A 25,029-nucleotide genomic window follows, 5' to 3' on the forward strand; every position below is an offset into this window, starting at 1 on the left:
GCAACAAAAGGAAGAGCTTCATGAACCTTCTCTTTTTAGCACATGTATGAGATGGAAATATATAATTTAGTCCACTATATCTGTTGCCCTCATTCATCTTTTCATTTTGTCTTACTGATTGATCCACATATAAAAGCCTACTAAAAATGTGGTTTCCATTCCCTCAGCTACAGCGCTTTGATGATTTCTGTGGTGTCTGCTATCTACTCAAGATAGTGATTAGCAGGTGCTTGAATCTGACAGAAGTCACTTGTGACCAGACCATGAACTCAGCAGGGAGGAGTGCACACTGCAGTGAAGATAAAAAGCGCATTTCCCATTGTGTGTTGGAGGGGATTTTTGCACATCTCTCTCTCTCTCTCTGTGTCTCTTGTGCACGGTTCTGAATATTTACTTCTGTATCACCAAACAATTCACATAATGATCAGTCCAACACAGCCTCCTCTGCTGCAGACTGCTGTTCTTGAACAGCACGCACTTCAAACAAAATCAAATAATGAACATATCAGAGGAAAGCAGGCCAGACTACTACTTCAAAAAGGAAAGATGAAGACAGTCTGGCTCCTACTTGCCTTCTTCCAGGGTCTTTGCAAATTTCACTTCGCTATCTGCCCCCTGAAACTCATTAAAAAAAGGGCGGGCCTTGATTTCGTAGTTTACACCTTTCTTCAGCTCGGGAATGATAACGCTGTTTTTGGTTGGAGTCCTCACTTCAAAGATTAACCACTCTGACTCTCCATAGGATGCTGGTGTAGGCCGGTACAGAATTTTGTATCCCTGAATATACTGGGATTGCTGGTCCACCTGGCGAGACAGCAGAACACACAACACATCATTTAACAAATATGAAGCAGGAATGATGTCCGTGACACTATGCACAGTCCTTGGACTACCCGTTCATTTTGTTCAAAATAAACAACACTGCCAAAGCAGATAAAGGCTCCTTGCATTACAGCAAATTACAGGCCTGATTCACAAGTGCATTAATCTGTTCGATGCTGGTAGAACTGTGCTGGTTTCTGTGGATTTATGAAGGCATTAAACAGGGATAATGGAGTTGTATAATATGGCCCAGCTCCATGAAATGAAGAGCCTTTGCATCTGCAGAGTGACGGAGCCCTGTACAGGCCAGACTTCTGCCCCCCTGAATCTGCCCAGCAGGGCAGGGGGCACATGGGGAAAGGGAGGGGGAGGGGGAGGGCAGGGGATCTACAGCTCCACAACTCAGGGTGATGAATACAGAGATCAAAGAGAGAGCCTGCCAACTCTCCTGAGGTGTGGAAGCCTCCCAAATTCCATGAAATGAGCACTGCTTCCTGCCTGCTTCCTTCTGGAGAAAGTGAACTGAAAGGGCAGCCAGCTGGCACTATCTCCATTGCTGTGATGAGGCTGGGCTCTGTCTGAGGGCAGATTTGTCCAAGCACTTCCTCCACGTCCACCCACTCAGCAGGAGGCTCCTCTGCTGGAGGGAAAGGGCTGTTTTGAGAGGGCTCTGAAGAGGCTTGTAAAACTCAGTGTGGTAACACAGCTGCGACTTGGAAAAGCAGATCAAAATGATGCTCAGTGGTCCTCAGTGCTTTTTAGACCGAGGTCATTTTATGTCACATGTACGGAGAAAGAGATCTTAATGTAAATGAGGGTCGGACTCAATGTATTTGGCTACATCTGAAACAGGAAGCTATCTTACAGCAGTGATCTTTCGTGGAGCATTCACTGTCTTTTAACTACCAGTTTCAATTTCTGATGAATTAGAAAATCCAGTAACAACAACAAAATTGTTAAAAGTGCATCAGATTTTCCCTCTTTTCAGAAATCTCATATATTGATATAATAAAACTGTTTTCTTGCTATTTTACTCCAAAAAGCAACACATTTCATTTTTAATAATCACACAAAGAATGTGTGTCTTAGCTGAAACTGAGGTAATGCTTATTTTTGAAATTGCAGAGAAGGCCACCCGAGAGACTGACAAAAACTGCCTGTCTGGAGAAGGTTGTTGTGTAACTAAAGGTCAAACAAAATCGTGCTAGAAACCTCAAAGATGTTTTAATATTATTAGTTAAAACAGGAGTTTGCCTGCTGCAGGTGGCCATACTGCAGGTGACAGCGTAATTACCGTGCAACACTGCAGATATTATTTGTACTCTTGCAGCACTGAGGAGCCCTGATCATGGACCAGGACTCTATTGGGCTAGGGCTCTTATATGAAGTCAAAACACCTTTTGTTCCTGTTCAAAATGTTCTGCCATGGCATGGCAGGGGCTACAGCCTGTGCTTTCCTGCACTGTCTCTGCCAATATATTGACATGTTCAGATGGAAGTCCTAAAAAGACCTCAAAGCTCAGTCCCTTTGGATTTATTCCTGCACCTGGTATATTTATCCCCCATTTTTCCTTCATTCTGCATTCTACTTTATAACTGCTCTTCTCTGAATTACATTTTCTTCTCTCATTGCTGGTACTTGCAGTTTCCCATGTTGTTCTTTCTCTTTATTTCTACCTCTTATTTGCTTCTACTCTCTCCCACAGTAAGCCATTTCTAATCCTTTCTCTCACTGAGGCCTCAGCCTCGTAAGCCTGCTTGAATCTTTTACACTATGTTCCCATTCCCCTTGCTTCAGGACTCCTACAGTATTGTTTCCTCACTCTCTCATTTCCTTTGCTATATCCTCCATGCGGCCAGCTTCCTACTTTCTCCTGCCAGAGCAACATCAATGCAACATCTGAAAACCATTTGCCCTTTTTGTCTCTTCATCCTGTACTGCTGGTACGTATAGCACCACGGCAAAGGATAGGTTCAGATGAGGCTATATGGGTTTGGGTGTGTTTCTCAGTATGTATGTAGGATGAAGGTAACACTTTCAAACAGAATTATGCAGTACTTCTCCCCACTGGTGACTGACAGACAGGGAAGTGCCCAAGTTATCTCATTAGGGGACTGATACACTTCCTACTGAAAGCAGCGCAAAAGCGTCAAATGATATGACTTAAGAAGGCTTTGATCAGTCCTTTAGCTTCCAGAGGACGACTCTGAAACTCTCACCATATTGTAAACAGCACTCTCTATGGAGACATAAAATGGTGAAAATGGGACAAAGCTTAATGAAGCAGGAAAGCAAACCCCAAGTAGCACTCATTCCAGAGGAAAACATTTGCAAGCATACAAACTACATGGCTTCTTTAAGTATGACTCCACTGCAGCCAAAAGTACAATTCAGCAGTATACACAACCACCTCCATGAAGCAGATCTATACTTACTGTCCAATGAACTTCAATTGAGGAGGAAGAAAGGATAGTAGGGTTGTGCAGATGTAGTACCACATCGCCTAGTTCTCTCTGGACCTGCTTGTGATCCACACCTTGACTTGTTGGTGGAACATCTGTAATAATTTAAGATTCCATTCTCACAAGTATATACGATTGTTAAAATAAGTATAGGTAAATACAAACAAATATACCATAAAGTATGTGATGCTGTCACCAATAAAGATTACCCTAGGTACTTCCCAATTCTGTAAGAAAAAAATAGACAAAGTATTTTCCCGAGCAAATCACCAATGCTTATGTAGTACCAAATCAATGCACTGCACTTTCTTCAACAAAGAGGAACAGAAGGAAATGCTGTGTAAGAAGAAAAAAACACACTCAGGGATGTCTTTGGTAAATTACTTCAGCAGCATCTCTTTATTCTTTCCCGCTGGGGGGAGAAAATGTTCTATTACCCATTGCAAATTCCAAGAGACCAGTAAACCTATAAAGAATGGCAAAAGCAGAAACCGTATCTTCAGATAAATTCATGAGCAAATTTACTGTTTTTAATTACAAAATAAATGTAACAACAGAGGGAAAGAAGTATGAGTCACGTGGCTGCAGCTCCTCTGATGGTAAGTGAGTTCTGTTAACAGGAGGCAGAGCACAGCTGGGTGCTGTCTGGCTCTTCTGACATTCGGTCTATCTTATAGCTAAAAGAATCGTTCACATGCATGAGAGGACAAATTCCTCTCAAAATACACAATGGTACAATGGAAACACATATTTTCTGCATGCAGAGCCCTTAAAAAGCATATTTAACTGAAATGGAATGACTGTCAGACATGTGTAAAATTTACAGGCCAATCACTAATAGGGTGTCTAAAATATACACGTACTGTGGACAGCAGAGTATTGATGTCATATATCTCTCTTTTATCACTTCATTTTAAACAAGTACCATGCTGACTATGGCTAAAAATCACAGACTGGGAAATTCATAAGAAGTACTTACAGTGATTTCTTTTTTTCTTTTTTTTTTTTTTTTATTTTTTAAATTAATCTAGTTCCAGATACAGAATAATGCATTACAAAAACTTTGCTCCAGCCTATTACTTCCCTGCCTGACCTCTGCTAGTGACAAAGCAAATTCAGGAAATCTTCAAGGGTTCTGTGTTCTGAAGACATTGGAAATTTCCATACCTGCCTGTTTACAAGAAGTACTGAAGCGAGAGTACACAGATATTGCACCTATATTTATGTACAACTACAGGACTACAGTAATAAGTCACTATAGGTGTGTAGACTATCTTGAAAGCTGAAGTTTGGATAGTGCAGTTGATGCTGATAGAGAAGATACTTATTAAATGCAAGTGCAACAGTTGTAAAGCATGCTTTTTGCACAGTGATCATATTCTCGGTTTACCAGCTTTTTGTCCTGTCTAAATAATAATAAAATAATGTAAGACTGCATTAGGACAAGGCATGAGGACAAGTTTCTTTCCAGAAATATAGTTCCCATTTGTGAATACAAAGCCTATGTCACTTTGAACTTTTATCATACAGTTTCTTCAACATATTTACAAGAAGATGAGATTTCTTCAATGTTAAAAAGCAAACTGAGGTTAGCATGCAGTCTAATGTGGGTGTGACGAATGTGGATTTTTTAGCAAGGAACGCTGATAACAGCAAAACAACAAAACCAAAAAACCTGCCACTGAGTCACTGCTGTATCCACATGTTGTATGTTCTGCCAAACAGTCCATTTATCAGACTATTTCCCTTCCCCCAAAGTTTGAAAGCAATAAAGATAGAAGCTTCTGTTTGGAGAGTTGCCTAAATATCACCCTGCTTAGAATGTAACAGGAAAGTCAGTGGAATAATTAATTCTATCTTTGCTAGTCATAAAAGATGAGTCATCAACAATATGCATCAAACTATTAATAGGCTCTGCTGTTTACACATCTGTGCTATACAGCAAGATGTGTGTTTTCTTGTTTCAGCTCCAAGCTTCCAAGACAGGGACTGTCAGTGAGAACACCTAAGCATGTTGCTGTTGATGTTGGTAAAGTGTAAAGATGGAGGTAGGTGAGGTTCCTAGTCTGGGTATGCATTTAGGGCAAGACTATACCACCCTCTAGGCAAAAGTGAACTGAAAAATTTTTGAACTTACTTAACTAGACCACAACTTCTACAAAACTGAAATGGAAGAAGAGTGGAACTGTTTTAAAGAACTTGACACTTGATCACATTTCCTACTACTGATGAAAATTCTATCTATTGGTTATCATTTTCATTCCAGCTTTCTGTGGTTCTCACGTCTTCAGCTGTACCAGAGGCCCAGAGGATGGCAAAGTTTTTCCATGCCATTATAAACCATTCAATTCTGTCGAGTGAATAGAGAACACTGCCTTACTCGCTGTTTTTGAGAGTCAGGTCAGTGATCAGCTCATTTGGGACATTCAGATCCCATACCTCTCTCATATCCAGGAATGAAACTACACTGCATGAAAAACAGCCTCATGCAGAACGCTGCAGCCTGCCTGCATAATAACACTTGCTGCCCTATTCACAGGAATACAGAAATCACTAAAAGATTACTAAATTTCTCCTTGGCATCAGACTTAGGAATCCATGCAATCCCTATCTGTCATGTGTCCGTGACTCTGCTGTCTATATATATACATTGAAACTGTCACCTATCAGAAGTAGTACGTAATAATAAAGGACAGCAATGTGAAATTGTTCACTCCCCAGGGCAGATGAGAAAGACTTGCTTTCAGACCAAGTTTAGAAAAAATGAAAAGTCACCAAAGGAAAAGACTTTGTTTCCTTTAAGGAACTTCCTTTCAAAAACAAACATGTACTTACTTATGCAAAAAAGAAACAAACATACATCACAGGCACTCTTAATAAGCCAGTGGGTCAATTTCTCCAGTGAGTCGGAAAAGCAGAAAAAGAACAATGATCTCTATCACTTTTACTTTGAAAAAGATTCCAGTTTTTCCCTTTTTAAGAGTCTAAGTATTTCTACTGGGAAAAAGTCCAGGCTGCGAAGTTGCAATGCATTATTCCCTGCACACCATCATAAGTGTCACTTATTTTCTACGGTGAACACAAAGTTATTTTAAATTTTACACAGCTGGATTCAGTCCATTGCTGGACTCAGCAGATGACTCCTTCATCCACTAGTACCCAGCCTTTTCTTCCACTTGGCTATCTGTAAGCATTGTCTCTCTTCCCTACTATTCTACTTTCAACAATTGTACTACTGAAATACTTTGAATATATTGCCAAAACATCTTCTTTACTGGCTCATGATGCCCAATTCCTTCAAATTTTAAGCTTCTCTCTTTCCTAATGCAGCAGAAACCAACTTAGATTATGTGCTTTTTCTCCCTCTGTCTCAGTCTTAAGCCTCATTTGATTCACTGGACATAATAACAACATCTCTATGGAATTTGAGGATTTGCGCGATAACTTAAAAAAATCAGAGATTACTTTTGTTGCTAACAAGAGCTATTCCGCAAGATGGAACTATCTTTGGATAAGAGATATTATGATTCCCTTAGGCAATGCAATATGCTGTCTACGCAGCTTTCAGAGTCTATGTTACAGAGAAATGCAAGTTTAAACACTGTATTTTATTATCTAGTATTTATTATAGCCAGGGTAGGTAGACAGTTGAAAGCTACCAGAATTCCTGCACCTGGTATTGTTCAGTCAACTTGTGGCAGCCACTGTGGACACCTAAAATGTTCAGTATCAAAAGCTTACCTTGAGTTTTCACTGGATCAGATATTTGGCTTGGGTCACTTAGTCCATATGCATTAGCTGCCCTCACAAGGAACAGATAAATTGCATTAGGTTTTAGCCCTTTAACTGCAAAACTCTCTGTTTTCACATTTTCAGCTACAGTTTGCCAGCTGCTCCCAGATGCGTGGCTAAGGATAAAACACACACGACAGCAGGTTAGCACGTGCTTTTTTAACAACACAGTATATATAAGTGTAAGTACAAGAAGATCACATGAGACTCATATACCTGAAGGCCTCAATTATGTAAGAGGTTGGTGTTGCACCTGAATTCAAATTAGGTTGCCATGACAAAGTTACTGTATTTCTGCTGACATCTGTAACCTCAGGTTTTGATGGAGCACTAGGAATCAAGTTTGGGTCAGTGGGTCTTGGTGGCTGCACTGGGACTCCAAACTCTAACAAAGGAGAGAGAAATGCTGAGTAGAGCCAGGAAGCAGCTGTAAGCTAAATGCTGTTCACATCTGCACCAGCAATTTATGACAGAGTGAGACAACTTCTGCATTTCAATTTCTGATTTTCCTTTATGCATTTTCTCCATGCAGAGAAACCCTAATTGATTTACCTTGGACCTCTATGTATGCACTCCATGTAGCTTCGCCACTTGGGGTTGAAGCAATGCAGGTGTACCGACCAGTGTCGCCCAGCTGAGCGGGAAAAGAGAAGAATAAATATTTGAAACAATCAGGCACTCAGTGGGATAGAAAAGTAATTACAGCTAAGTTCCCCCATGACTATAGATAAACGTATTATGCTGCAAAAACTTTGAACCAGAAACTTCTTCCATTAGAAGTTATGATTTCATGTGCTGCAAAATAAAAATGGATACTTATTTCTGAGCATTTGTTATAGAATTGGAAAAGCTGCAGATCCTTATTTGATGTTAGCTATTCTGTAATGAACAAACTGAAGGCCAACTCTTGTAGCATTTATTCCTTACTCTGCAGAGGTCCTAACAAACAAATTGGGAAGCAACTCAGATGACAAGACCCCATGCAACTGTCAACCTTCTGCCTAAATAATGCCTGGGGATTTGTCTGGGCTGCAGCACCGGAGAGCATGTCATCCTTAAAACAGAGCTTAAAAATTGCACAGGGCCTCGTACATGTGGGGTTCCCTGTGTTAGTATAAATTTCACTCTACAGCAGACCCAAAAAGGAACCTCCATATGCTATTCTTGTCCAGTTCTGAATGTTGGATTATTTGTCCATATGTGCCTTAATCACATTTCAAAAGAGTTCTTCTCTGAAAAGAAATGCTATTCTCCTAAGGTCCCAGCCTCAGCAGATGAGCTGAATGGAAGCGCTCAAAAATCGGAGGTTCAAACTCTAAGCCAGTGTAACTTGTAATTAGTAATAGGGCAACTCTAGGGATCACAGTAAAGTGATGTATTCAGCCTGATTAAAAAAAAAATACTGCATTTCAAACCACAGAAAAGATAGCAAAGAATAGCTAGTATGCCAAAACTTAACATTTTAAAACATTTTACAGCATGCAAGCCATGACGAGCAATACTGACCAGGTACTTGCTATAATTTGGTAAGGAAGGAATTTGCTAAGTATTTGACAGGTGCTTAATCATTTTAAGCAATGTTTACCCTGTCGAGTGAATATGTTTAAACTTTAAAAACTGTTTTGAAAAAGCTGCGTACATGGCTCTATTGCTGCAGTACTGTAAACAAAGGTTTTCTTTATAAACATTTGAAATAATTAAATCATTTTAATCTATTAATGCTAAAGCCCAAATAATTTAAAGATTTGTCTTACTGAAATACAAGTTTAGCTTTCCCCTTCATGTTTTAAGTACCAAATAATTCCCTTAACTAATACCTCTTAAAAGCATTTTCCCTTATGAAATCTGAAATACTGTGCAGAATAAGCCAAGGTGTTAAGCATAAAGAATGAACTCTCAGAAAGCGTGAAGTATCAAATATTTTAATACATTTCTTTAACACTTCTTCAATTGTAAATGCAGGCTTTACTATATCAGAAGTGCCTGGAGGTGAAAAAACAAAGTGAAACAAACAACAAGAAAACTTGTTTGCCAGTTCAAGGTACCTTGGCATATCGGATCTGTAATGCTCCGGTCTCCAGCTGCTTGATGCGGGAGTCCTGGGTAGAAATGAGGATCCCATCCTTTTTCCAGAGGATAGTGGGCATTAAAGTGCCTGTGGCCACACAGCTCAGTACTAAAGTACCATCTACAGCTACAGTCTGATTCACAGGACCCTGCCGAATGACAGGGGGAGGCCGGTCTGCAATCACTGCCAGAAGAAACAACAGGAGAGAAATTTCTGCAACTGGAAGCAATTTTCTAATCATTTAAGCAACAGCAGTTGCTTGAGGCTTTGAAACAAACTAAAGATAATTAAACAAGTAATTAAAGTTGGAGCCATGCATATTCAGGGCAGGGTGCATTATAATGATGCACAACTACAGAATACGAGAATGATACACAATGCAGTATTTTCAGAAAGTAAAGAAGTATTACGTATTACATAGTGGTATCCGCTAGGCATCCTCTAATTCCATTGCATTTATAAAGTGATAATGGAATGAGAAAGGACTTCCCAAATTCTTTGTCAAGGCACAGATTTCACCTTGTTCATCTTCTATTACGTAGCAAGCCTGTATAACAGAATTCATACTTTCAGCATTCAAAGGCAGAGGAAAAGGAGGTAGGCAGGCAGGGCATGCCTGGCAGGTAGGTACTTCTCAGAAAAACTTCATTGTGTACCATCAACTCATCCTGGTGCTGTTTCCTAATTGGGAGATGCCTAGCAGTAGGGTAAACACAAAGCTAGCGCATAGGAACATATTAAAAATTCTCAACTAAGAAATATTTTTCCAGTAGTTTCTGACTTTTAGTTTTTTCTTCCATTATCCAATGGATAATCAAAAAAAGAGGTAAAAGCTACCTCATTGTGTTTCACTGACCTCCTCTACCTGTACCATCCAACACGACAGGGACTGATGATCTGAAAATAGCCACAGCTTTAAAGGACGTAAATCTGTTCAGCAGTGTCATGGGGGTTCATGTAACTTAAAAACTGGTTTGGTAGCTGAAATAGAAACCTGAAGCGCTGATAATTTGTGAATATCAGGTATTTTGAAATTACTGTTCATAACAACAGAGAGGGTGTTAGGACTGCTTTGTTTGGCTAAATTCCATCTCCATAATTTCATTTGCATGTTCAAATGACACGCTGGGTTTTCAACTGCATAATTTATCCTTTGCTTCTTGTCCCAACCTGTTGCAATGCACAGCGAGACCATGAGTATCCTTCTCTGCAGAGACAGTCAAAGTAAGATCACTTATAGTTTGTATTTGACTTTGACAAGTTTGTAAAAAACTTTGCAGCTGTCAATGGTAAGAGGGTGACTGATCTGTGCTCTACAAGAAATCTAACGCCACTGAAATCCATGGCTAATTTCAGTGCCACCGAAGTTGATGGCAACTTTTATTACCTTTAGGAATACCAGGGTATCATTCTGCATACCCTGCCTTCACTTTTATAAAAGGACCAAAAAAATACCATCCCAAGACATTATACAAAACAACTACCCATCAGATCAATCCAGACCATATAGTCATAGTAAAGGAAATATACTTAAATTTATTTGCTTTTTTTCCAAGTTCAGATGGCATAGGTCATTAACAGAAAAACTCTTAATTTTCTTTTTTAAATTTATTTCTCACCTTGCCATGGCCTTCTCCCCAGTGAAAAAATGGATAAAACTGGATTAAGAAATGTGGTTTACCACTTGTGAGAAACCAGAAAGGATGCAGTCCTATTCCTCCAAACAATCTCAATCAGGTGGGTGTAAACAAATAATTTTATCCTCCAGGTTCACACCATGTTTCTGTGTTTTCTACAGGGCAAAGCCTAGTTTCTAGAAACTCTTTTCAGACATCAGCTTCCCTCCCCTCAAATTATCTCCACAGACTGCACCGAGCCTCTTTTTCCATAAGTGCTAAGATGATTATTTTTCCTGTGTATCTTTGCTATTAAAAATATTAAGCGTTTCTGATAATTGGCAAATTGGCCTCTCATCAGCATACACTACTACTTGCAGTCATGCTCCCTGTAGCTTTTTCATCTTAAATTTTTTTTCCCAACTGCTCCTAAAAAGGAATGTATAATAATATTGATTTGTATGTTATTCTACTGACTTCCATACAAGTTGAGGGTTTTTTCTTGCAATGCTGAGATATTAAAACACAGGAAAAAACCAGGTAAATGGAGATGCTAAGCAAATACACATAAAATAACAGGGATAAAGAGCTAGGCAGCAAGCAATCTACAAATAAACTGGATCTAATGGGTGAAGCTGAAAACAAGCCAGATAAATTAACAGATCTGACAAAATCCATAAACTGAAGTATAATCACTAAATAATATTTACTAAATACAACATGGAAATATAGTGTTACACAATATCCAAAATGTTAAACCCCTGACAGAGGTGGCTAAAACAGGACTTTTATGTTCAAATACGCATGCAATCCACATTTATGCAAAGCAGATTTTAAAGTAGTGCCGTATCACTCCACTGCTGTCTTCAAATAAAAATAAAAATAAAAAATTGGAAATGATGAAATAAAGGTATCATTACCATCAGTAACTTCCAAGTAGGCTTTTGTTATGATACTTCCTGCAACATTTAAAGTCTGGCAGATATAGTACCCAACATCAGATCTCTGGACGTTGGTGATAGTGAGGTCCCCTGTCTGGGAAACTGAAAATCGGCTGGATGACTGAGGGGGCTGGTATGAGAAAAGCAGATTCTACAAGATGTGTAAGAAAGAAAGCAGGGGAAAAAAGCGTTAAATAAATTCAAACATCAATAACCTTAACTCTAACATATCTAAACAAATTCATCTTTCCACATTATACATAAAACATTCTGCTCTTCATATCTTAAGCATGTCTATCCCACAACGTGACTAGCTTTTCTAGGATTTTTTTTTGAAAAAATAGGTGCAGATATGCACATACAATTGTGTAGTTCTTTTGGGATTGCTTTAACACCTTCTATGGTCAATGTTGGGCTTTACACCACGTTTAACAGGCACTAGTGATGATGTGATACGTACAGATACCATAATGGTGCCAGGAACTGTGGTGAACCTAAGAAATGTGTTTTAACATCCTTTTTCAGAACTCACTCCAGGGTATTCTATTTATTTCATTTAAATGCAGATGTTGGTTTACTTATTTGCATTTTAGCTTTTGCCTGCCTAAGAATGGAGCATTTTCTTTAAAAAGAGATGCTGTTTAGGTCCCTCTAATCATAGTGTTTGTGTTCTATATTGAGTCTTATTATATAGAATTAAATCCTATGCCAGTTTCTACTTAGAAGGTTTTGGTATGAAGTACATAGTATTTACCAACAGTGCCCAAAAATCAGAACTGCAATCAAAGTAATACAAGTCCTTTACACTAAATATTCCAAATTTCTACCTTTGGCTGAACAATTTGTGAATGAGAATACTTTAAGGTCACGGAGGCTATTTTTTTATCTCTCTCTCTTGCCTAGCTACATTTTGCATTTCCAAAAATCATCCAAAGGCATGGGACACAACATCCTCTACTTCAGTATTAGTAAACCCTATTCATTGACCTCCTCCTCCAGCTCCCTCAGTCATCACAAGTGGTCACCACTCAGTAGAATAAAAACGAGCCAGAAAAATTATGTACTAGAGAACACTTGGGGAAAAAAAATCCAGGTCACACAAAACTACAAGCATAATATACTGGTATACTTATGCCATTGAAGATTATAATCTAAATTTGGTTAGCAGTGTAGCTGTACTTAGACAGAAATGATGCAAACGGAGTAAAGAAGCCAATCTCTAAGTGTTCTCAATTTCTCTGGCCTATTGTTCTGTAACACAAAGAACCCTGTCATATGCTATTGCCCCATTCATTCCTTCATTCACAGGAAAACCAGAATCCCATATTCCTTCTTTCCTTCCAATAAAGAATACTTTGTGTCACATCACTCCTTCAAACGATGACTCTGAAAGAAAACTGATTCCCTTGCTGTGCTATATTGTGTTTCACCCACTGGCTTTCAAGATCCTTTACAAAGAAGCTGGAAATATTTTTCCTTCCCGTTCGAATAAGAAAGCTGGGAGAAAATGTGACCTTTTCAGGTATGACCTGTCAGCCAACTGACTGAGTGGCAAAGTGGATCTCCTTACCCCGAGATGAGAGTCCTACCCATGCAGTGATGCAGATCTATACAACAAACGGTTTAGTTCACCAGACACACAGAAACACATGGCAAACTAAGAGCTGCACCATAAACCCAGAGCTAAACTTTCTGAAAACTTGGGAGCGTTTGCCAGTTCAAACAAACTTCAGCATTGGTCATCTTGTCATCTCTTAAAAGTTCTCCCTGCTAGGTGAAAAAGATTTTCATAGTAGTGAAACACGGGATGTTTCTAGTTGTTTCATATATTTATTTTTACATTCATGGAGAAAAACATAGATATCCTTTCTAGTAAGGCTGACGTCATGTAGCATGCACATGACTTAGAAGTAGAGAAGAAATATCCAGCATCTCCAAGCTCTAGACCTATTTTCCACATCTTTAAAACAATAATTGAAATATTTTTCTCTCACGTGATATCATCTCTTCAAGAAACTGCCAGGCAGAAGGGACAGAAAAGCTGTTTTACCTGACTTCCCTCTCTCCGCCAAAAGATGGCCGGCTGAGGGTTCCCAGTTGCTTCACACTGGAAAGTCACCGTTCTCCCCAGTGCAGCTACCTGATCTCGAGGCTTTACAACAAACTGTGGAGGTTCTGAAAGGAAAATACCGGGGGGGGGGAGGAAAAAATCACACTACTATCAGAAGACCAAAGTTAGCCTGTTTGAAAGCACACATTGCCTACTGACTTTAAATGGTATAAAACAGAATAGTTAAGTTTCATTAATAAGGGGAGGCCGCACAAAGACACATCAGTCTCCAACAGCCACAGCTTCAGCATCACTCAGATCATCTTTCCTGTTGCTGGACCTCCCAGTTAAAACGCCGTGCATCATGTGCGTTTAGTACTGACCACTTTTACAAGGAAGTCCCACCGACTTAATGAGACAGCTTGCAGAGCAGCAGTCACTAACACGAACAAACTTGCTACAATTCGGGTTTCAAAGGAGGAGCACCGCTACAAGTCAGAGTGGAGAAATCTTTGAAGGACAACTGGCTCACAGGCCACACTTTGGCAAGGGTTGCAATAAACACTGAATTCAGGCTTCTATGCACAAAAGTCATCACCTTTAATTTAGGAAAGCTGAGGAGAGAAAAAGCACTTAATTGCTTATATAAGAGACTTTTGATGTAGTCAGGGTCTCAAAAACATTTAAAGGCAAAAGTCCCAGAAACACTATTGAACCATTTACAACCATTTAAAATCTTCCGTCCAATTACCGAAGAGGAATGAATTTAAAGGAACAGCAGAGCTAAATGTCTTGCTCATTTACATACGCAAGGGCATGTTCAAAAAAATATATATGCAAATGAAGGCAAATTTGAAACATCTGCTCAGCCTAACATTATAAATACTGCCAGCATTGGCCAAACTGTTTGATTTATACAGACTTCAACAACCCCTTCATCCAGTAGTAAAAAGAACGTAAATCATGTCAGTCACATTAAAAAACAAAAACAGCACAGACAACAATATTAGATATCTTGATGGGGCTACCACAGAAAAAAAAAATCCAGCTTGTTTTATAGGCTATTAACTCTCACTTCTTGAAAAATCTGCATTAAATGTAAGCCTATATACTTATTCATTTCCAATTCCTTCTGATCATCTGCCCAAAACTAATTATGCTCTCCCTCTTCTTTAGGTTGAGAATAAAGGCGATGTTTTGAATCTGACTTTAATAACTCATTGTTTTTTGTGTGTTTTTTTTTTTTTTCTTTCTTTCAAACACCTCTGTACATTGAGGACAGTCAACCATTGGAATAATCTTCCCAGGGAAGTGGTTGACTCGGCCATGTTGGACACCTTCAAGAGTCGTCTGGGCAGGGTGCTGGGCCATCTTGTCTAGACTGTGCTCTTCCTAGAAAGGTTGGACTAGACGATCCCTGAGGTCCCTTCCAGCCTGGGATTCTGTGATTCTGTGACTCTGTATTTACAAGGTTTTCCCTTAAAAAGAGAGTGAATCAAATAACTTAAAGGTATCACTCAATGTGTATTATAAACATCAAGTAATTATGGCTTTATCTAGAACGAATTAAATAACACTCAAAGTACTTCCTAAAGAAATTGCTCTGTTCCTGTGGGGCAGTACTTTCAGTTATCTGTTCCTCATGCCTTGTGTCTCTGCTCCCTATTGCATTCAGATTAGAATATACTCTTCCTATGACCTGGTTTGGGAGGAACTTTTAAAGCACAGTGTATTCTTATTTACATTTAGATGCAAATAGCATTTGCATCTTTCCTAGAATTTTCTTAGAGAAGAAACTACCCGAAGGGAAGTTGAGATTGACCTACAGTAATCAGCAAACTTCAAAACATTTAGCTCTGAAACTTTCAGTCAATACCTTAGAAGACGACGTGGGAAGACAGCATGTTTAATTTAGAACGGAAAGTGAAACTGTTGGGGGTTTGCCACAGGGTTGTAAGGTATGATGGTGAAAATGGAGATGAGGGTGAAGCACCTTTGTTAGGCTGTTGGATTCTAACAAGAAGAATAAATTTAGCATATAGTTAAATTTAGGGCTTGGCTGGTTCTGTACTAGTCTGTGACACAATGCCACAAAAAATGGAACTGAGGGTTTCTAAATCCTGTGTTAGTGAATAGGATTTATATGGTTTCAGATTTCATTAAACTTGAGAATGGGTTCAGCTATAAAGAGATTAAAATATTTCTAACCACTGGAGAAATAGCTGAATACCTGTGATTCTAGGATCTGAAGATGACTGTTCAGAGATTACTGAACACAAAAAATGAGGGGAGATTCAGTTTTTCAGGTAACCATAGTAGAATTTATGAAATGTAAATAGGTATATGTTTCTCTACATATTATTCTAAACGTAATTTGTACATATATTATTCTAAATATATATGCACATTATGCATATTATTCTAAATCTACTGCCAGTAAGGTAAATAATAAAAATCCTATTAGCTTCACCACCAGAGGAATTAAAACAGGGTTAAGTGAAACTTTGTCCATTCAATGTTTACTGTACTGGAAGCATTTTCACTGTCTTCTTTTTAACTTCAGTTTGCTTTCACACCTTGGGACACATATGTGTGGTATGTAATGAACATACTGTAAAAGATGCTGAAATAATAATCCACTTAAGGAAAGAACAACTTCTATCCTTGAGACCTTTAAAACAAAGATAATTTTTTATAGAATTCTTTGAAGCTTACCTAATGCAGTCACTGAAGAAAGAAGACATTAGGATTTGACTCGTTACATCATGTAAAAACAGACAGAAAGTTTGCAACCCATTACCTTTCTCTTTGCCATTAAGTTACCCATACTTCATGCAGAATTTATTCTGTGCGATGTGTCTTGTCAATAACAAGTAAAAGATGGGAGCTGACTGGTTGAAGGACATGGAAGGGGATGGATGGGAAGGGGAGGAGAAGTTCCCGTCACAGTGATACGATGACTAGAAGATGGCCAATAAAATTTCAACTTACCAGACACAACTAAAAAAAAAAACAAAACAAAAAGAAAACATGGAATAAATAAAATTGAATAGACATGAAACAAAGCAAAGAATAAAGCAAAATTAAAAAAAACCAAAAAAACCAAAAAGGACCCTTGGTAAACACCTTAGAAAGCACGCGTATATTCTGATACATGAAAAATAGGTTTAAAATGTTGAACCATATATTTTTTTATTTGATTGTTAAGCAGAAGTCTATATCAAATGCTGAAAAGCAGGCTGTAGGGGAAAACTGGTAACAGACTGAAATAACGATTAGGCAACCTGAGTTCTATTCCAAGCCTTTCCAATAAACCGTTGTGTAACCCTGAGTAAATTTTTTTTTTATATCATGATTATTTCTCTGCATCAAGAGCTCTCCATGGTAAAATTAATTGAAATCGCCAGTAAATACCACTCTGCAACATTGCTGAAATGAAACAGTGACATTTACACCCTTTCTAAAGCATCCAAACATCTGCAAATGGAAAATACTTTTCTGAGGCTAATAGCTATTACAAAGGTAGTTTATTAAAAAATTAATAATATGCTGAGGCATTTAGCCCACACACCAATCTCTTTAGTATAAGATTGCTGTATCAAGGTCATATTGCTCACTATTAAACTGCAAATGCAAACTAAACAATGCTTAAAACTAATTTGAAAAGACTCTTAACCCTACCCTCCCCCCCAATTTCACTAAAATATTCAAAGCCAGAAATTTATTGCAAAATATTAGATTTTTCAACAGAAATTGTCAGTAGATTATCTAATATTAAATTATCTTTCAACCATAGTTGAAAATTTTCATAAACTTTGAAATGGCACAGATCCTGGCAGGCTAACTTCACTTATAAAAGAAAGGCATGTTAGAAAGTGTTCCAACCACGTACCACTAACTGAAAGAACAGATTAGAAACAAAAATGTAAAAATTATGCGTATATAAAAATATACACAGATACTGACAAAAAAGTCAATCAAAAAAAGAGTAGTTGGTATAAGATAATTACAGTAAAAGTCCAAATATATATATATAAATGCATGTTACAAATACGAAGCCCTTCAACACTTTGGTCTTATCACTTTACATTGAGAGTAAACCAGCTATTGTTCAGCAGGGTACGCTTTCATATCAAGTAGGTAAGCAACTGTAACACACCATCCTCTGATAAAACACATGGAGGAAACTAATAATATCCAGTCTGCCGACATTCATTAGGCATGAGGAATACTGGCTTACTGTTCAAATAAATACAGAGGACTCCAGGTGTATTATGAAAATGAAGCAGAAAGAGAATCAGATATAATACTGGAATTTGGATTGTGTTGAAGCCAAGAAGCTGAAACTGAATGCACCAAAACCAGATCATACAGAGAATTTAGGTTTTATGTTATTACTTTTTTTTTTTAAAAAAAAATGGAAAGAAACCCAAACGGGAAGTTGAAATTGCCATTTTTCAAAAATTTGAGTTTCAATTTTAAGGAAATATTCTGGATGTACATTAGCCTTCTTTAAGTGTCAGGCTTCAGTATTTCTCAAAGAGAAAATCGGCGTGCATTATTCTGCTCTGATTTTCTGCAAGTAAGAGGAGTGGCCAAGAAATGATACACAAGAATTCCTGAGAGAAATATGCTTGTCTCCAAGACTCAGCTCATAGCTACTCTTGATCGCATCTAGGTATATATGACCCAGTAACCACTCCTTTTTAACTGAAAAGCTCTCTACTAAACTTGCAATTACAGTCTGACCTGCTCTGGAATTAGAAATGCTTCTCCATAAAACGCAACTCATATTCTACATGAAATAGCCTGATAAGAGACTTAATGGTATGCAATTCTTGCACAGAGGAGGTAACTCTAAATTACCAATTTTCCATTACTCGAGTAGTGCCAAAAAGAGAAAAGTTCAGCCTTCCTGGGAGCAATGCAAAGCTGCCTAAGCCCTCTACTGAAAGCTCACTTGAAAATTTCTAACAGATAGAAATCTGTCTTTGTTGCTCAATTAATTTTCTACAAATAAAATTAACTTGTAAGTGCTGAATTTACACTTTTCTTTTTACCAGACGGTTTTGTTATTTTAGCTCAAAAATAACCCTGCCAAGCATATGTATTTTTTTGCCCACCTGTAAAAACAGAGGGAATACTGATACATGAAAATAAATCCCTGTAGAAACAAGGAATCACATTGGTTGCAAATCTGCAGCAAAGGGTGAAATTTAAACAGTTCTGTCAGAGGGACATCATGGGGTTTTAAAAGAACAGCGACAATAGCAACAACTACAACAAAGACAATTCTCTTAGTTTGATTTACAACCTATTGATATCTAAGGTTACTGAAACTGAGAAGTACATAGTTTTTCCTCTATTATGGCACATTTTATTTGACAGCACTTTCAATTATAAAGTAAATTAATTTTCCATGTGTTAATCATGGCTTTTCACATGGCATTTAGGGGAATAACCTGTTTGTAAAGACAGGAAGTTAGAATGTAAAACCACAAATACCAAAGGAATAATATTTTTGTCTTTCCAATAATTTCCTTCACGTGTGAGGTTTTTCAGGGAAGACATGCCCAGTCACTGAACAAAAAACATAAGAAAAGCGGTTTCCAGACTAGTGACGTGGTATTTTAATGCCGTATTCTTGCCAGCAATCCTATCAACCTCACTGGGACTACGGGTATCATTAAATCCACTCAAAGATGTAGGAATTTGCAGTTTTAGGAATTAAACTACATATGCCAGATGTTAATGGAGCAACTATTGTATTTGACTGATGTAGTATTGTTGGGTCATAGAATAATCAGGTTGGAAGCAACCTTGGAGGTCTCTAGTCCAACCTCCTGCTCAAGCAGGGTCAGCTATGGGGTCAGACCAGGTTGCTCAGGGACTGATCGATCCAGTTGGGTCCTGAAAAATCCCAGGGACTGAGAATGCACAGCCTCTCTGGGCAACCCGCTCCACTGCTTGACTGTCCACACTGTGAAGAATTTCTCCTCGTATCCAGTCTCGATCTCCCTTGTTTCAACTTAAATCCATTGTCTCTTGTTCTCCCACCATGCACCACTGTGAAAAGCCTGGCTCCATCTTACCGACAACCTCCCTGTAGGTACTGGGGGCTGCTGTTATGTCCGTCCTGAAGTCACCTCTCCTCCAAGCTGTGCAAGCACCATTCTCTCAGCCCTTCCTCACAGGTACATATGAGACCTCAACATACTGTGCGTAATGCCTACATCTCTAAATAACACATTTTGCAATTCTCACAAAGGGAAAGACAAATGTTGATCTAGTGTTTCTCTATAACTCATTGGTTTCCCCATATTTAGAATTAAATATTACAGGGCGGTGTCTATTTCTTAGACTGGTATTGGACAAGCTATAAACCTCAAGTACCCATTCTTGAAAACTGTGGTAGTAATTATCTATCTCAAAGAGAGTAAAACTATAGAAATTTTCATTCATTTATACTAGTAAGGTGCTTTTGAGATCCTGAGATTCAAGGTGGTACTTAATTACTAAACAGTATTTTGTTCTGCATATTAAATACTTATTAATTATCGTTCTATTACTATTTATTAATACCTTCCAGGTGCTCAGACGATACCTTGTTATTCAGCAGACACAAGCTGAATACTTTCAATTTAAGCTCAACGTGTTTCATTTTTGATCATTTAAATAAAAATCTTCACGTCTTCAAGGACTGCTTGGCACCAATAAAGGCTATTATAAAGGAAGCAAGGAAGTGTAATTCTACGCCAGCGAAATGAAACAATCCCAATCTTCGGGCCAATAATTACATAAAACAATCAAGCTCATATACAATCTTTACTTTCTGTGTAAATCCGTGGCCATATGACTAATCTAGGAAATGGCAGTCACAATGAAATTTAGATTGCTTTCAATTCATTTTGTGATAGATTAACCCCAGTTCAAGGGAAAATATCAGAGGTTGAATGTGCCTGTGGAAACAAACTGGTAGGAGATGGGATGTGAGTATGAGCCAATGTGCTGGCAGAGACAGTGGAGCCTGGGAGCAGGCACCTCTGACGTGCTTGGCCAGGTAGAGACTAGACGGTGTGAGAGGAGATCCTCCAGAGCTAGCAACAGAGACAGTACAGAGATAGCTACATTACCTGTCATGGAGCATTGCAGTTCTACAAAATGGCTGAAACTCAGCTGTTTTCACCTTGGTGAAATGACTGGGTACAGGACATTTGGGTACTAGAGTTACATGCAGAGGAAATGGGAGAGTCTTGAGTACGTTTAGCAAACTGGTCGAACTCTGACTGCTCATTCCTTTAAAAAAATAAAGAAATTCTGAACAATTTTTCCAGTTCCTTTCCTAGTTCCAAACAAAAACTCAGCTAAGTCGCTGTCAACCTCTTCTTTCATATGTTTCATTGCTAAGCCTGCTAAACACTGAAATCTAATTAACTACTTTTTACCTTCAAGTATCTGAACAGGGACCATTGAATGCCTTTCTGCAACATGACTACCAGATATATATGCTGGTGTTTTGCAAAAACTATTATTAAGGGAGAGAGTTTAAGACAATGTGTCGTGTTTCATTTCCTGTTAGTGATTTGTACGCTATTTGTTCTTATCAAAGCAATCTGAAACACCCAATACCCTTGATATGCACATCTCTCTGCAGTCATTTGTGGAAAGTATCACTTTCTACAGAGAAACAAAGGCCAAAATCTCTTGTTCTGAAAAAAATATAAATGCTGCCATTCAGCTGCCTCCTGGTTTCAACCTCTGAAAAATAGGGGAAAATAACACCAGGTACATTACAAAAGAATTGGGATATATCTCTTTTCATCCTCATTGGTCTTTCTATTTTCAGATGTCACTTCTTGAGGTCCAGATACATGTATAAATAATTCATATTTTCCCAGATTTTCTGCTAAACTTCACATTCATGTGAGACCAGACTGGGACACCCTTACTCACCGTGAATGCTTTCACAGTACGTAGTCCCAGAGCATGAAGTGTGATACAGTGCAGTACAAATTTCTGAGGAAAGGTCTAACAGTCTGGCACCAAGCATGCCACAGCCATATAGTTGAGGTAAAATGTTTACATGAGATTTTTGGTGTTTCAAATCAAAAGTGATCACTTGTAATTCCAAACAGCCAGCAAGGGAGTGATCGTGGTTTATTACATTTATGATGACTGGAAAAATTCTGTTTTGGATTGCTGCTGATGTGTCAGATGAGCATTTCTTAAGTTTATACGAAAAAATGACTACGGTAACTTCAAAGTTACCAAAGGCAAGAAGACAGAAATCTAACTGATTTGAAAAGAAACAGTTTAATTGTTTTCTATAATGGTACTGTAAGTAGGGGAATGAAATTAAGAAAGAATACAGTTGACTGAATATTAGGAAAAATAGTTATGACTGTAAGATCATCTTTAGAAGTAGTGGAAACCTAGAAACCCGTAACAACGTTTCAGGTTCATGCACAGAAAAGTTAGTAAGGGGAAAATCCCAGTATCAACTAGCTGCTTTGTCCCTCAACATACTTCCCAAGTTTTTGGTTTTTATTTGTATTTATTTATTTATTGTTTACAATTGACCCAGATCCACTCTTCTGTCTGAATACTGCAGACTTGTCAGGGGCTGGGCAGTACCTTAGAAACAGGCTAGCCAGAGTCTGTGCCCTACATGAAAGCACCACCCTTAGGGTACCAGTGGGCTGCCAGCTGCAATTCTCACTGTGCACTTACCCAGCTGCGCTCCGAGCCAGCAGCCATGAGACAGCTGCAGTCTGGAAACCTGGTAGCCACGCCACCATGACACTCACTCTGACCATGCAGGGCAGAATATAATCTCTCATTTCCAGCACAGGACACATGTCTGGCAGGCTGGATTTATTTTACACCTCGCGACTTGGTACCCGGAGAAAAAAGGGCAGGTGCCTGTGTGTACTCAGAAGAGCTAACGTGCTCTAGGAGAAAGTGGTCTGACAACAACAAAGGCAAGTATTGCTCCTTGATGCTGACAGTACAAATAAAGCCTTGAAAATATAAGTGCATTTAGAGCCAGTACCCATACCAGGGAGAGACAAAGGCGAGAATACCGCTTTAGAACACATAGAATTATAGAGTCATTAAGGTTGGAAAAGACCTCTAGGATCATCAAGTCCAACGACCAACCCAACACTACCATGTCTCCTAACCCATGCCCTGAAGTGCCACGTCTGCACGTCTTTTAAATACCTCCACGGATGGCAACTCTACCACCTCTCTGGGCAGCCTGTTCCAGTGCCTTGGTCAGTAAAAAACTTACTCTTCCAGTAAATGAAATCTAAACCTCTCCTGATGCAGCTTGAAGCTGCTTTCTCTCGTTCTATCACTAGTGTCCTGGTTGAAGAGACCAACCCCCACCTCACTACAACCTCCTTTCAGGTAGTTGTAGAGAACGATAAGGTCTCCCCTCAGCCTCCTCTTCTCCAGGCTAAACAACTCCAGTTCTCTCAGCTGCTCCTCATAAGACCTGCTCTGCAGACCCTTCACATACCTAAACACATCCGTCACAACACACGCAGCGTGGCAGTTCAACATCATCAACTCTACCATCTGCTGATAAACAGCACAAGATCTGTGCATTAACCAAACGTCCTGCTTGGGTGCTATTCTGCTGTCAAAAGCTATCAAATGGCATTGACTCCTTATGGATTTCTGGCCATTTTGAGATTTAATTTAGGCTAAGAGGTGTTTCCCTCCTCAACTCAAATTGATGGGGCTCGGCAACAAAATCTGGTTCTCTCTCAGCTGTGCCTCAGTTGTGGAACTACATTATTTTAATGTCTGCTTCACAGCAGGCTAATGACTCTTCCCTTTAAAACATTTAAAAAGTCAAGATGAAAAGGGCTACACAAGCGTGTGTGTGTGTGTTTGTATCTGCATGTATGGGAGGAAGCTACTGCAAAAACTTTTTGGAAAAGAACAGTGTGTAAAATGTACTCACATGACATTTTTTGATTTGCAACTGATTTTGCTGATAAAAGCTACAAAACAAGAAAGTTCATAATCTCTCCTTCTGCAGGAGTCAGTGAAGATTTCTATAATAAAATGAAAAATGTGGAAATAGAATTTGCAGTGTGGTTTTAAAAGGTAACACTTCTCAGGTTAATACATGTAGTACACAGTTTAAATCTTTTATAAATCCTGTTGTCATTGCCTTGAGGTGACAAGACAAATCTGAAATATGGGGGTTAAAAGACAGAGAGAGGGAGAGAGGGATTTAAGGTCTTCCAGAAGTTTCCCTCCTATTCTCCCCTCCCCCTTCCTTGCTCTGAGTCCTCCTAAACCATCTTATAAACCACACACAATTTAGAGGGCACACTTAGGACAAGTCTAATTCCATCTATTTAAAAACTAGAGTAATGCAATAAACTGTGGAGTCCTGTTTCCCAGGCTTCTCTTTTTGGAGAAGAGTTGTCTTCCCGTGTTTAAAAAGAACTGAGGTAATTTTGGGCACTGATGCAACCTAAGTAGTCGTGGCTACAAATATTTATACTAAAGCCTTTTAAAAGAGCGAACAAAGACAGATTAATTTTAAATAAGCTGTGCAGAAGTACAGAAAGATTATGATAGCTAGATACTATTTGAAGAATTCTAAGGACCTTTCTACTGCATTTTTTGACTTAAGGGTAGTCGAGCTGTAAAGGAAACAGAGTGGGATTTTATTCCCAGCTGTTTATGATAGCACAGTTTTCTTCTTGGAAAGAAGTACTTGAAATCCATAGCAACCTAATAAGTTAAAGCTATGTCTGAAAAGTGGCCAAAGCCCCATGATCAATGGATACCAAACACACACTAAAAATGGAAGGACAATAAATCTCTATAGTGTGGTAACTTTTGCTCATTAAAAAAATGTTATTTTGGGCATGCAGTACTCAGTAAGGAATACTGTCAACTGAAACAGATACTATTTCAAAAGAAATCTGGACTTCTTTTTATGGGGACACCACAACCCCACACAGAGACAACCCAAGTCTACATATGGGACACTAATACCTGAACTTACTTTTTAATAATGTTAACAGGAAGGTAACAGTGACATACTAACAAATTTTAATTATAGGTAGCAAAACCCACAACATATAAGAATTCTGTACAAGATGGAATTAGCTGTCAGGTACTGAGATTTTTTACTGCGATGGAGGTAGAAAAGTGAACAAGTTGCTTAAGGAAATAATCAAAATGTGCAAAAATAAAATAAAATAAGAATTTCAGAGACACTCGGCCTGATTTTCATATAGTGAAGCA

At 38.6% G+C, this 25,029-nt stretch overlaps 1 protein-coding gene across 8 annotated transcripts in view; it reads right to left on the reverse strand.

The window, feature by feature from the left end:
* The window catches only part of ROBO1 (roundabout guidance receptor 1), a 748,981-nt gene that overhangs the window by 51,118 nt on the left and 672,834 nt on the right, over window positions 1-25,029 (reverse strand). For all 8 annotated transcript variants that reach the window (XM_075102152.1, XM_075102145.1, XM_075102162.1 and 5 more), the window contains 8 exons: window positions 13,753-13,874; window positions 11,682-11,853; window positions 9,123-9,328; window positions 7,630-7,711; window positions 7,294-7,462; window positions 7,027-7,193; window positions 3,259-3,380; window positions 573-804 (listed from right to left, as the gene is read on the reverse strand). In XM_075102152.1, coding sequence (XP_074958253.1) covers window positions 573-804; window positions 3,259-3,380; window positions 7,027-7,193; window positions 7,294-7,462; window positions 7,630-7,711; window positions 9,123-9,328; window positions 11,682-11,853; window positions 13,753-13,874 — 1,272 coding nt within the window. The remainder of the gene's footprint in view (window positions 1-572; window positions 805-3,258; window positions 3,381-7,026; window positions 7,194-7,293; window positions 7,463-7,629; window positions 7,712-9,122; window positions 9,329-11,681; window positions 11,854-13,752; window positions 13,875-25,029) is intronic.

Source organism: Phalacrocorax aristotelis, chromosome 1 (assembly GCF_949628215.1).
Source record: "Phalacrocorax aristotelis chromosome 1, bGulAri2.1, whole genome shotgun sequence".
NCBI classification, from domain to species: domain Eukaryota; kingdom Metazoa; phylum Chordata; class Aves; order Suliformes; family Phalacrocoracidae; genus Phalacrocorax; species Phalacrocorax aristotelis.